The following is a 12,250-nucleotide window of genomic DNA, read 5'->3' on the forward strand; positions in this document are numbered from 1 at the left end:
AGTATGTATGTATGTATGTATGTATGTATGTATGTATGTATGTATGTATGTATGTATGTATGTATGTATGTATGTATGTATGTATGTATGTATGTATGTATGTATGTATGTATGTATGTATGTATGTATGTCTGTCTGTCTGTCTGTCTGTCTGTCTGTCTGTCTGTCTGTCTGTCTGTCTGTCTGTCTGTCTGTATGTATGTATGTATGTATGTATGTATGTATGTATGTATGTATGTATGTCTGTATGTATGTCTGTATGTCTGTATGTATGTCTGTCTGTATGTATGTCTGTCTGTATGTATGTATGTATGTATGTATGTATGTATGTATGTATGTATGTATGTATGTATGTATGTATGTATGTATGTATGTATGTATGTATGTATGTATGTATGTATGTATGTATGTATGTATGTATGTATGCATGCATGCATGCATGCATGCATGCATGCATGCATGCATGCATGCATGTATGTATGTATGTATGTATGTATGTATGTATGTATGTATGTATGTATGTATGTATGTATGTGGGCGTACGTATGTATGTGGGTGTATGTATGTATGTGGGTGTATGTATGTATGTGGGTGTATGTATGTATGTATGTATGTATGTATGTATGTATGTATGTATGTATGTATGTATGTATGTATGTATGTATGTATGTATGTATGTATGTATGTATGTATGTATGTATGTATGTAAGTATGTATGTATGTATGCATGCGTGAATGCATGCGTGCATGCATGCATGTCTGTCTGTCGGTCGGTCTGTCGGTCTGTCTCTGCGTTCATAGTGTGGATACGCAGCGTGAGTTTAGATGAATCATGTGTTGAAATTGAAATGCCAGTCTCAAAAACATACAAGCAAATGCTCTTGAAATGTTAAAAGGTGAAAAAGTCTAAAATCAGATTGTATCAGTCGGATTCCTAAGATATAAACTTAAAGTAACCCGGGATACATTCATGTATATTAATGATTTCATGGGAATATTATAAATATTTTTTTGTATTTACCAATTTGTATTTCTTATTTTGTCTGTTTCGTGGAACAAACTGAGTCTCTCGTACTCCAGCATCATCTATTTAGTTTCTGATAAAAAAAGTTCGACTTCTTTTTTTCTTGAAATCATCATGGAATGAGTACTGCAATATTTTTGACACTTTTTGTCATATTTTGTTCAAAATATTTTTTTCTGGAATCATTATCTACACTTTTTTGAAATACGACATAAATGTTTCTGTTTAAGGTTTTATTATATAAAGTTATTTTGTTTTGTCAAAGTAAGCTTAAAGGGACATAAGCTGTTACTTGTGGCAATTTTTTCAGTATTGTGCTTCTGTATATCAACTACCATGTCTGAACCTAATCCATTTATCATGCTGGAATTTCGAGTATTCTTTTTGTCAACACAGCTTGTATGTGTGTTGTGAACATGTTTGAGTGTATGTTTCAGTGTGTTCGGTGGCAAAATACATAAAAACATCGCAGAAAAATTAGAACTCTGTCTTTAGCTAATTCATGTTTACTTAAAGAGAAATCACGGTAAGACAGACGAAAATGTGAAACATGTGAAGTTTTCATTCTCAGTAAAGCTTGGTGGCGCTGCAGGAATGGGAAATTTTTGACATCTGACATACGAACGGTATTTACATTACATCTCGGCGTCAAAAATTTCCCATTCTTGTAGCGCCACTAAGCTTTTGAAAGAATAAAAAATTCACGTTTCACATTTCTGTGTTTCTTGACGTGACACTCTTTAAGTAAGCGTGACTTAGTCCAATACAAATTTTTAATAATTTAAGGCACACGGTGTCTCCCCATCATACCTTCCAAACACAAAATGATTTTCTCAAATGGGCAATCATTTACAAACTACGCTACAATGTTAAGTAATTTGCTTTATGTTTTGGAAGGAAAATTTTTCATTGAACGCCAGGCTAATAACTTTGCAACGTTGCAAAATTATTTGCCGACATTTATGCCGAATTTTGAAGACTTAGTCTGATTATTTAGAAAAATATGTAAGTATGGCATTGCAATTAATAAGCAATAAACGTGCACATATGTGTGCACCTGAACTGAACTGAACTGAACAATTAATTATCCGGCTTTAAGGATGTTTAAATCTTTGGAAATTCTGAATTATGACAAGACTTATTGTGCCCTGGCGTACATTAATAGGTAGAATAATCTGAGCGCTGTTTAAAATACTCACAGCTAAACGATTAAAATTAACTTAGGAATAAAATAGGAGCACGATGTAATTGAAGTAAGTTCTAATGTCAAAATCAAAGTAGCAATGAGATAATAATATTTATATTTTGCGTCATATTGTCCTTTACTATTACTTATTTTACTATTATTTTTTAATTCACAGGTTCACCACCAAGTAAACGCCGTAAAGGTTACGCCGAGTTACTACGCCCAGCTGAATGTCAATACCCAGGTAGGCAAAATATTAAGTATTGGCAGCTTTTCAGTATTGAAGATCACAATAAAATATGTAAATCAGTGGACGATGTCAAATGAAAAATGATATACGCTTGTATAAAATGCGATAATTTGCAATTCATTTTTGGAAGTCATGAAGTGCTCAAGTGTAAATTAAAATTAGTGAAACGAAACTGTCAGAAAGGTGCTGAAGAAATAAAAAATGTGAGTGAAACTTGCAAATTGAACTTGGAATTCATTCATTGCAACAAAGGACTGACAAGAGTAAGGAAATCAGTATACAAGTTGTTTTTTGGTATTTCCATATTGCAGATGTTGTCCTGAGATGTGAACAAGAATTGAAGTCTCTTTACGAAAACCTATCTGAGATACTTCCATTTCCATGGTGGGACGGAACAAACAGATTGAAGCTTGAAAATGTCTACACTGAATTAGAATTGGAAACGAAGAAGGGAGAGAAAAGAGACTTTCCTAGACGAGATATCTTCTCATCGAAAACAGACGAAGAGAGCCGAAAAACTCCGAAAAGGGTACTGATTGAGGGCAATCCAGGGTATGGCAAATCAACATTTTGTAAACAGTTGATATATGATTGGGCAAAGGGAAATGTTGAATATTTGAATTGTTTTAAGTTGATGTTTCATTTTGAGATTAGAGATTTGTTATATTCGGAAGCGCAAACCATTCTAGATGCTATATTCAATAAACTCTTATATAAAAGGAATGTCATGGACGAAAGTGTAAAACCTGAGCTTTGGAAATTTATTCAAAGCAACCAAGCAAAAGTATGTTTTGTCTTCGATGGGCTAGATGAAGTTTCGACTAAAGATCTGCCACCATATTTTAAAGATATGATTACAGGAAACTGTATTCTCCCTCATTGCCCCTTAATTGTAACTTCTCGGAAAATTAGGGATAAAAACTCAAAACAAATGCATAACACACACCTGTTGATCAAAGGATTTGATTATGATAAAGCAAAGAAATTTATTCAGAAACACATGGATGAAATGAACTCACAAGGTTACACTGAGGTAACAGCTTCAGACTTTCTGCAGGAAGTGGAGAAATCTCATCACAAATATGTTTTGATAAATTTCATGCAGAGTCCTTTGAATACCCTAATGTTATGTGACATATGGATACGTTCAAGCAAACTTCCCAACACACGTACAAAACTCTATGAAGAAATCGTTGATTATGTTGTGAACAGGTACAGAGAAAATCACGATTGTAACTCACATTTTGAAGAGGAGATTAAGCAAGCCTTGAATTTAATGGAGAAAATGTCGTACGAGGGTTTGACAACTCATGAGAGAAAATTTTACTTCAGCGACGAATTCATCTCTCATAATCGATGTATACGTGAGTTAGGACTCCTAACAAAAATATCAGAAATTCCATCCAGGTACGGGTTTTTTCATTTAACATTCAAGGAATATTTTGCATCAATGCATGTGGCCCGTCTCTTCAAGGTAGACAGATGCAAATTTATTGAGCAATCACGTTATTATGTCAAGGAACATGTTTTAGATATGACACTGTATTTGCATTCATTGGTGGCATGTTGCAAAATGATCATGTTGAAGAAATCTTTGATCCGAGAGAAATTCTGTATGAAAGTTATTGTACATCTACTGCAGTTTTTGAACAATGTGCAGAGTTTATGCCGAAATACAGAATGACAGTTGACTTGAACACGATGGTTAGTCATGCCGACAATAACAGACTAAATGTGAACACTGCTATTTTGCAATGTCCACGTTTAAGATCAACAGCCGTTACGTTCAAACTGTCTGCGGAGAATTCCGATACGGAAGCAATGTATAGATTATGTTATGAAGCACTCCAAAAAAATGTAAAAAAACTTGAGTATATCAACGTCAGGTTAACTATTGACATGAATGATTTTAAAGACAAAGGTTGAGGTTATGTTGACAATTTTACATTCATTAATAATTCTGAGCGTCATTCTCTTACGGACTTAGAACCATTAAACATTGATAGTATAGACGTTGAAATATCCAAACGCGTCAAATCACCAAGGCTTTCGACGACCGTCATGTAACAGCAGTACTGAAAGGCTTATCTTCGGTGTCTGCCAATGATCTTAACATTAACGGCTTGCCTCTTGAAAGTCTAGAATTCATAAAAGGTGTAATTTGTTCCCTAAGTAGCAACAAGATAAAGGAAAGAATTCTTATTGACTTTGTTATTGATTGCCATTGAAATCGGTCAAGATCCTTCCTGAATATTACAGCAGGCTTTGCAAAGTTTCATATTAATTTCAAAATGAATAAGATGGAGTTCAGGTTAATGGAGCTCCATGAGATGCTTTCAACATTTGGATCCGTTGATGACAACAAATTATCTTTACGTATTACATTTCATTTTGAACTAAATACGAAAATCATACCTGATATAACTGATATGCTTCACAAATTCGGATCGGTTGATATCGAAGAGTTACTGATAGATATAGAAGGTTCCAGTGGCTTAAACAACGAGGAGATATGTCGTAGTATTTCTGCAATTATTGAAGCGATGTCAGACGTGTCCGTTACAAAGTTTGAAATTAAAGGATTGCCTGCTGGAAGTTTAGAATTCATGAGAGAAGTGTTTCATTATCTTTATTGCAATAAGTTAATAAGGTATGTATCTATCGGTTTTGGTGGTCAAATGGTGTTTCCTGACATGCTCAAAGGAGACCAAATATGCACTGCAATACAGGTTGGGAAGATTATCATCCGTTACGATAGTAATACGATGGAATTCAATTTAGCGGATCTCCATAAGTCGCTTTCAACATTGATAACTGTCGAGAATGGGAGCGTATCGCTAGGTGTTCAGATCAGTTCATGAGAGAAGTGTTTCATTATCTTTATTGCAATAAGTTAATAAGGTATGTATCTATCGGTTTTGGTGGTCAAATGGTGTTTCCTGACATGCTCAAAGGAGACCAAATATGCACTGCAATACAGGTTGGGAAGATTATCATCCGTTACGATAGTAATACGATGGAATTCAATTTAGCGGATCTCCATAAGTCGCTTTCAACATTGATAACTGTCGAGAATGGGAGCGTATCGTTAGGTGTTCAGATCAGTTCTAATCTGAGCGAGAAAACTGAGTCCAAGATGGCTGGTGTACGAAGTTTACCTCTTGGAAATTTAGAATTCATGAAAGATGCACTTGGTTATCTCAGTAGCAAAGATTTAGTGAGGAATGTTGATATCACATGTGACGACATTTTGCCAAAAGCCAACCTGCGACTGTCTATAAACAGGACGGAGTTTCGAGTTCATTACGAAATGAATACGATGGATTTCAAGTCAACTGATCTTAATGAGTTGTTTCCAACGTCTTTATCTGGTAATGAGAGAGTACCACCAGATCTTACGTTAGTGTATTTCTTTGATAATAAAATGAAGGTAGACATACTAGATATGCTTTGCAAACTTGCATCAGCTGAAGTCGGACGGTTGACATTACAAATATATATTCCTCGCCATGATTCAGAGTGGACAAAACTCCTAGACTACTCTCGTATTATCAACATGGTTAGAGCGCTATCACTAGTGCCTGCTAATAAACTTGAGCTTGTTATTAATGATTTGCCCGTTAAGAATTTAGAATTCGTCAGACATGTGTTTGGTTGTCTTAGGAGTTGTAAGATACTGATGTCTGTTCATATGACATTTCGTGATGATGGCCCTGGCTTTAGAGATGAAGGCAAATTTGAAATCTATGCAAGGTTTGGAAAGTTTCATCTTTTACTGGAAAAGAAAAACATAGATTTTAATCTCTTAAGTCTACGTCAATCATTGAAAGAATATTTATCGTTGGATAACAACAGTGTAACATTAGCTGTTAGAGTGAATCGTGATTTAAGTGAAAGTACAAACACAGAGTTAACAGAAATATTCGAAACGTTCGTATCAGTTGACATTGCAAAGATGTCACTGTGCACGTCGTATGATACTACCGTTGAAATTGAAGACGTTTGCTCTCGTACATCTGATATGCTGCAAAGTTTGTCACTGATTAATGCAAAGTCGTTGGTCATCAAAGGATTGCCTTGTGGAGATATTGAATTCATTAAATCTGTACATACCGCTGTTGACAAAAGTGTACCTGATAAGGTAACGTATATATATTTTGGACATTCGTGTTCTCTAAAATATGGAATAATGTTCTCTGATCACTCAATCCTAACAGCTAAGAGTCAAAAGCACACACGCGACTTTGAAATTCCTGACTTAAAACTCGACATTGTCAGTTTGTATCATGAGCTTCAAGAAGAATTTTCAACTCACGATCAACGATTCCTCATGGGGCACAAATTAAATGCACTTCAAATATTGAAGACGACATTCGGTATGTACTAGACGGATCTAAGAGAATAAAGTTTGACACGATAGAATATGATGAAGGATATAATAATGATTCACCAGCCATTGACGTGTTAGAGAAGTTAGCTGAAGTAAATACTAAGCAATTTTCATATAAAAGTAACAAGTCTTTCGATTGTAAATTTACAAAGTCAGTTGTTGATGTAATGCTGCAATGTCAGTCTGCTCAAATGGTTGTTATATCATCAAATAGGGAATGTGATGACATCGAAATATCAGAAAATATTGGAAAGCTAGTCAGTGACGGGATCATCATACAGAGAGTAAAACTGTTTGGTAGAAAAGTGGCCATACACGGCACGTATGCCGAGGAAAAAAAACAAATTGTCAAAGGTCATTGAAGTGGAATTTACTTTGAAGAGCAAGACCCATATTTCCTTCCTCTTTGATAATTCTATAGTAAGCCGTTCTATACTGCATGACGGCAATGCCGTGATGTACATGAAACTGTTTAACAGTTTGCAGACAATCGCTGAACATAAGTCTCTTTGTATCGAACTCCATGTCATTTTGTCGACTGAATTTCAGACGTTTTATTCATGCGAGTTTACAATTGAAAATATCGTCGACTGTATTTCAGCATTGCACTGCCTGACAAGAGTTAGGATTGTAGTTGGAAAGATCACCGCTACTGATAGCTCTACAAAAAAGTGGACAGACTTATGTAGTAAAGATTCACTACTGATGTTTATGACGTTCGAAGGCTGTGATTTGAATAGTAGCTGTCAGTCTATGATTGAGAGTTTCAATATGGCAGATGAACGCAGACGAAACAAGCTAAATATAATACTCGATGATTCACTCAGTGTGCAAAACATGAGTTTGATGAAAGACGCGTTATTGTTGGAAAACTTTGACTTGACTGATACGTGTGGGCCAGTCTCACGAGAAGGCATTGTTTTCAGTCTGAAAGGCAAATCTATCAGTACTTTTGCTTTCTCATGCGCTAAGTAACATGCTTTAGAGGGAAACCAGCTCTAAACATCCTTCATATTTGGTTGTTTGAGTGTAGTGTATTTGTGTGTTTTGTAAGTATTTTCTATGTTTCGCTGTTTGGTGTATGGAACTGATCAGCCACGGCGAGACACAGTTGTAATTTGAATGTCAGTGCAGCCTTTATTCCAGAGTGGAGAGACTGTATAATGCTACGATCACTTTAACTTCATCTGTTTCGAATGTTTGCCATACTTTCATCATAAATCGCCTTCAATTTATCTTCAGTGGATAAATTGTGTGAAATAATAGATAGATTATAAGTATCATTGAGTTTTCCCGTTTGAAGTTTTTTCTTTCACTCGGCAAGCTAAGATGTCTTATTTTGTTGAACTGAATTAATTATGCTATTTGTATTGTCTTTACTAGATTGACAGGTAGATATATGTAGTCGTCAACGTGTTTTACATCGTACGTTGCTGATATAAGGTTGCATTTTTTTCTGTTGTTTGTTCTAAGTGATTAATTGTAAACTTTGTGTGGTTTCTCTGGTCGACGAGTTATTTTGATGCTTCCGTATTATGTAATCATTAGTGTCCAGAACTGCTTTTCAACGTCCTTTATCTAACGGTTTGATTGAGATCTCACTGTTCTCTGTTAGTATTTTAAGGTATTCCATTCTGTGTTTTGGAACGCGAAATTTGCATGAATTTGTGGTTTCCGTTTGTATCGATGTTCAATTTGATTGTTCTGGTGTACTGCGACATTTTTGTTGACATGATGTCGGTTTTTTCTGTTTATATTGACGTCCTATATTAACTTACTAATTTTGTTTTTTGGAATTGTAGTGTGTTATGTTTTGCTTGTTGAGACACAGTGTTGATACTGTAACTCTCCCTTTTGAGTATGTGTTGGCCTTTAAAAAGGCCGTTTTGTATATTGTTGTTTTTAGGCTTTTGGCATCCAGTTATGTACAAAGTTGTGAACACAACAGGCAGTATGTGGGAGTGCTGTAAGGCACAATAAAATACCACAATGTGCAAACAAAAATAGGAACCAGTAAAGTGTTACTGTTTACGGTAATTAATACACCAACCGTCCATGTTTTTCACGCAAATAAGCAAACCTAAAACACACTCAGACTGCTATAGTTTTGAGAGATTGTCAAGATGAAATTGTGACAATGTTTTGCAAAGATAATACATTTTTTTCCAATCGACTTCGAACTCAAAACATACCGCATCCATTGCTATCTTAATCGTATATAGAACCTCTTGATACGTTGTATAGATAGTGATTCGATTCAGACATATGCACATACTTACCTGTGATATTGTAGCATCCAGGGTGAATTTAACAGCTACATTTCCAGCCAAATTGACCTTTTCTGAACCAGTTTTAAACTAAGTGTAACAAAGTAATTTAGACATGGAAGCCGTAATTGTCTTGGGCATAACGATATCCTGCATAAAGGAAAAACTGATCGTTAAGAGAAATAGATATTCCACTAATGCATGTCTGATCCACCTAACTTACAATGGTAAGACTAATATGGAAGTAGGAAAAATACTCATTTGTTCTCGTAGCTCTGCAAAACATCATTTAATGTGTTCTATCATGAACATGTTGTTAAAAAGATGCCTGCTTTGCATAGACAATATAAGTGAATGTCCAAGTAAGAAACCTGCAAGTTCTGAGTGGTGTCATACATTTGGTCTTGAGAAATACAAACACTGGGTCGCTATAATTACCGTGTATAGTTATATTTAAAATTTATAGCAGTCGCAACCGTTCAATACTGAATGGATTGTTCCGAATTTAATAGTTATGTGATGTTTACTATAGCAGGTACTTATTCTCTTTTTCATATCGAGCATGGTTAGAGGTTTTCTCAAAAAATACATTGTGTTGTTATTGATATTTAGAAGATTATGTATAATTTTCCTGTTTGACAAAAGTCGTAACTTTTGACAATATTTTCATATTATTTGTCCTTTGAAACAGCTTCACGCGTAAGATCATTACATATAAAGTCATTTTACCTCTGATAGAAAGACATGTCATAAACAATGATAATCAGTGTTATACCAATACAATTGAACAGAATGAATAATTTTGCGAGATGAACAATATATTTCAATTTACAAACAGAAAAAATAGTAAAAAAAATTAAAGTTACAACTAAGATTAAATAAATATGTGCGGTTTCGACTTTACCTGTTCTTTAGTTTTACTCATGATATTGTGTATTTTGTATTATGTTAATTTGTTTATAAATGATGAGAATCGACACAAGTGTTCCACATTGCTAGGTTGGGCTACAGCAATGATTTACTACGATATGTTTTCATATGTTGTACAAAACAACAAAGGCAACTTGAGTGAATGATGTAAGTACTGTACAACTAGTTACTTTTATTCTATGACCTCAAATTATCGATAATTATTATTTGCACACAAATTCATCTCTTTTAATTAGAAGTATGGAAACTCTAGTTGTCTTCTATGCCATTACATTGCCATATCCTGGGTCAGCCGAACATGGAGTATATTGTTAAATTTAGCATCCTTTCTTTACCAGACTTAACTAAGATTTTTTTTTCTTATTTGACAATTTGTATTGCAATGTGGCTATGTAGTATCATCATGACATATACATTCCTAGTACAATTGTTAAGGAATGTTTGATGTTGTGAATAGTAGGATGCCTTTGTTTTATAATAGTGTGTTCACTTTTCTTTTTTTTTCTTTTTTCCCTGTATATCTATATTAAATACGATTGGACGTAATTTGGGATAATTGGATTTTCATATTTTTGAAATTTCTCAAAAGTGTTAGGTGCCGTATAGATGAATGTTGCAATATTGCAAATTACTCATAAAAACAAGTGCGTAATGTAAAAAGAAAAGCAGATGAGATTACATTTGTAGATTAAGTCTGCTTGGCTTATACAGTGGTAGAGAGAACGGTCATGTAAAAAACCTGGTAAGAGGTTTTCTCAAAAACTTCATTAATGTATTGCTATTGATATTTAGAGGATTATGTCTAATGTTCCTGTTGAGCAAAAGTCGTAGCTTTTGACAATATTTTAATATTATTTGTCCTTTGAAACAGATTCACGTGTAAGATCATTACATATAAAGTAATTTTACCTCGAACAGAAAAACTTGTCATAAACAATGACATTCAGTGTTATACCGATACAATTGAATAGAATGAATAATTTTGCGGGATGAACAATATATTTCAATTTACAAACAGCAAAAGTAGTGAAAAAAACAAAGTTACAACTAAGATTCAATAAAAAATGTATGCTTCGACTTTACCTGTTCTTTAGTTTTACTCATGGTTTTGTGTATTTTGTATTATGTTAATTTGTTTATAAATGATGAGAATCAACACAAGTGTTCGACACTGCTAGATTGGGTTACAGCAATGATTAACTACGATATGTTTTCATATGTTGTACAAAACTTGAGTGAATGATGTAAGTACTGTAGAACCAGTTATCACTTTCATTCCATGACCTCAAATTATCAATAATTATTATTTGCACACAATTCTATCTCTTTTAATACAAAGTTATAGAAAATTTAGTTGTCTTCCATGTCATGACATTGCCATATCCTAGGTCAGCCGAGCATGGAGTATATTGTTAAATTTAGCATCCTTTCTTCACTATAGACTTAACTAAGACTTTTTTCTTATTTGACAATTTGTATTACAATGTGACAATGTTGTATCATCATCACATATTGATTCGTACAATTATTCAGGAATTTTTGATGTTGTGATAGCAGGATGCCTTAGTTTTATAATAGTGTGCACACTTTTCTTTTTATTTCTTTTTTCCTGTATATCTATATTAATAAACGTGACAGTTGTTTTGTTATTATTGCCATTATCAGACACCATTTGAAGCCCAGAAATACTGAATAAATGCCAACTTTCAAATAATATCAACGTTCAAAATGTTTAAAAATGTTATATATTTTTGTATTTCCTATAAATTTATATTCAATAGACATGCTCTTGAAGTAGGCATTGCTTTGAATGTGTAACGTTGTGTGATTAAGTTTTAAGTAATTTGAAATAACTTTGGTTGAGTAACTCATATTAAAGAGTGTGATTGTATAATCACACTTTATGTTGAGAGAAATAAATTACAATCATATGACATGATACAATGTGTCATTGGTCTTCATCATTCATTGTAAGTCTAAAGATATCCAATCAGTCAGTGACCTCTTTATCATAGAATGATGTCCACAAACAGTCAGGTTGTTCGGAATGACGCATCAATGAACATTAAGTATTATTTCCAGATCTTTCAAAACAATTGACATATTGCAGAGAGTAGGAAAATTAAGAAGTAACCTGTTGTCTTTACTAGTGTTCAACTGACAGAGGTCATGATTCTGTTGTCCAAAGGTATACTGCCTATCT

The 12,250-nt window shown here is 34.0% G+C and overlaps 1 protein-coding gene across 1 annotated transcript in view; it reads left to right on the forward strand.

The window, feature by feature from the left end:
- The window catches only part of LOC139128298 (NLR family CARD domain-containing protein 4-like), a 20,334-nt gene extending 8,349 nt beyond the window's left edge, over window positions 1-11,985 (forward strand). The window contains exons 3-5 of the mRNA XM_070694099.1: window positions 2,386-2,454; window positions 2,772-5,301; window positions 5,553-11,985. Of these exons, the coding sequence (XP_070550200.1) occupies window positions 2,386-2,454; window positions 2,772-4,144 (1,442 nt within the window). The 3' untranslated portion in view covers window positions 4,145-5,301; window positions 5,553-11,985. The remainder of the gene's footprint in view (window positions 1-2,385; window positions 2,455-2,771; window positions 5,302-5,552) is intronic.
- Window positions 11,986-12,250: the final 265 nt, after the last annotated feature.

Source organism: Ptychodera flava, unplaced genomic scaffold, assembly GCF_041260155.1.
Source record: "Ptychodera flava strain L36383 unplaced genomic scaffold, AS_Pfla_20210202 Scaffold_48__1_contigs__length_985763_pilon, whole genome shotgun sequence".
Taxonomy (NCBI): Eukaryota; Metazoa; Hemichordata; class Enteropneusta; family Ptychoderidae; genus Ptychodera; species Ptychodera flava.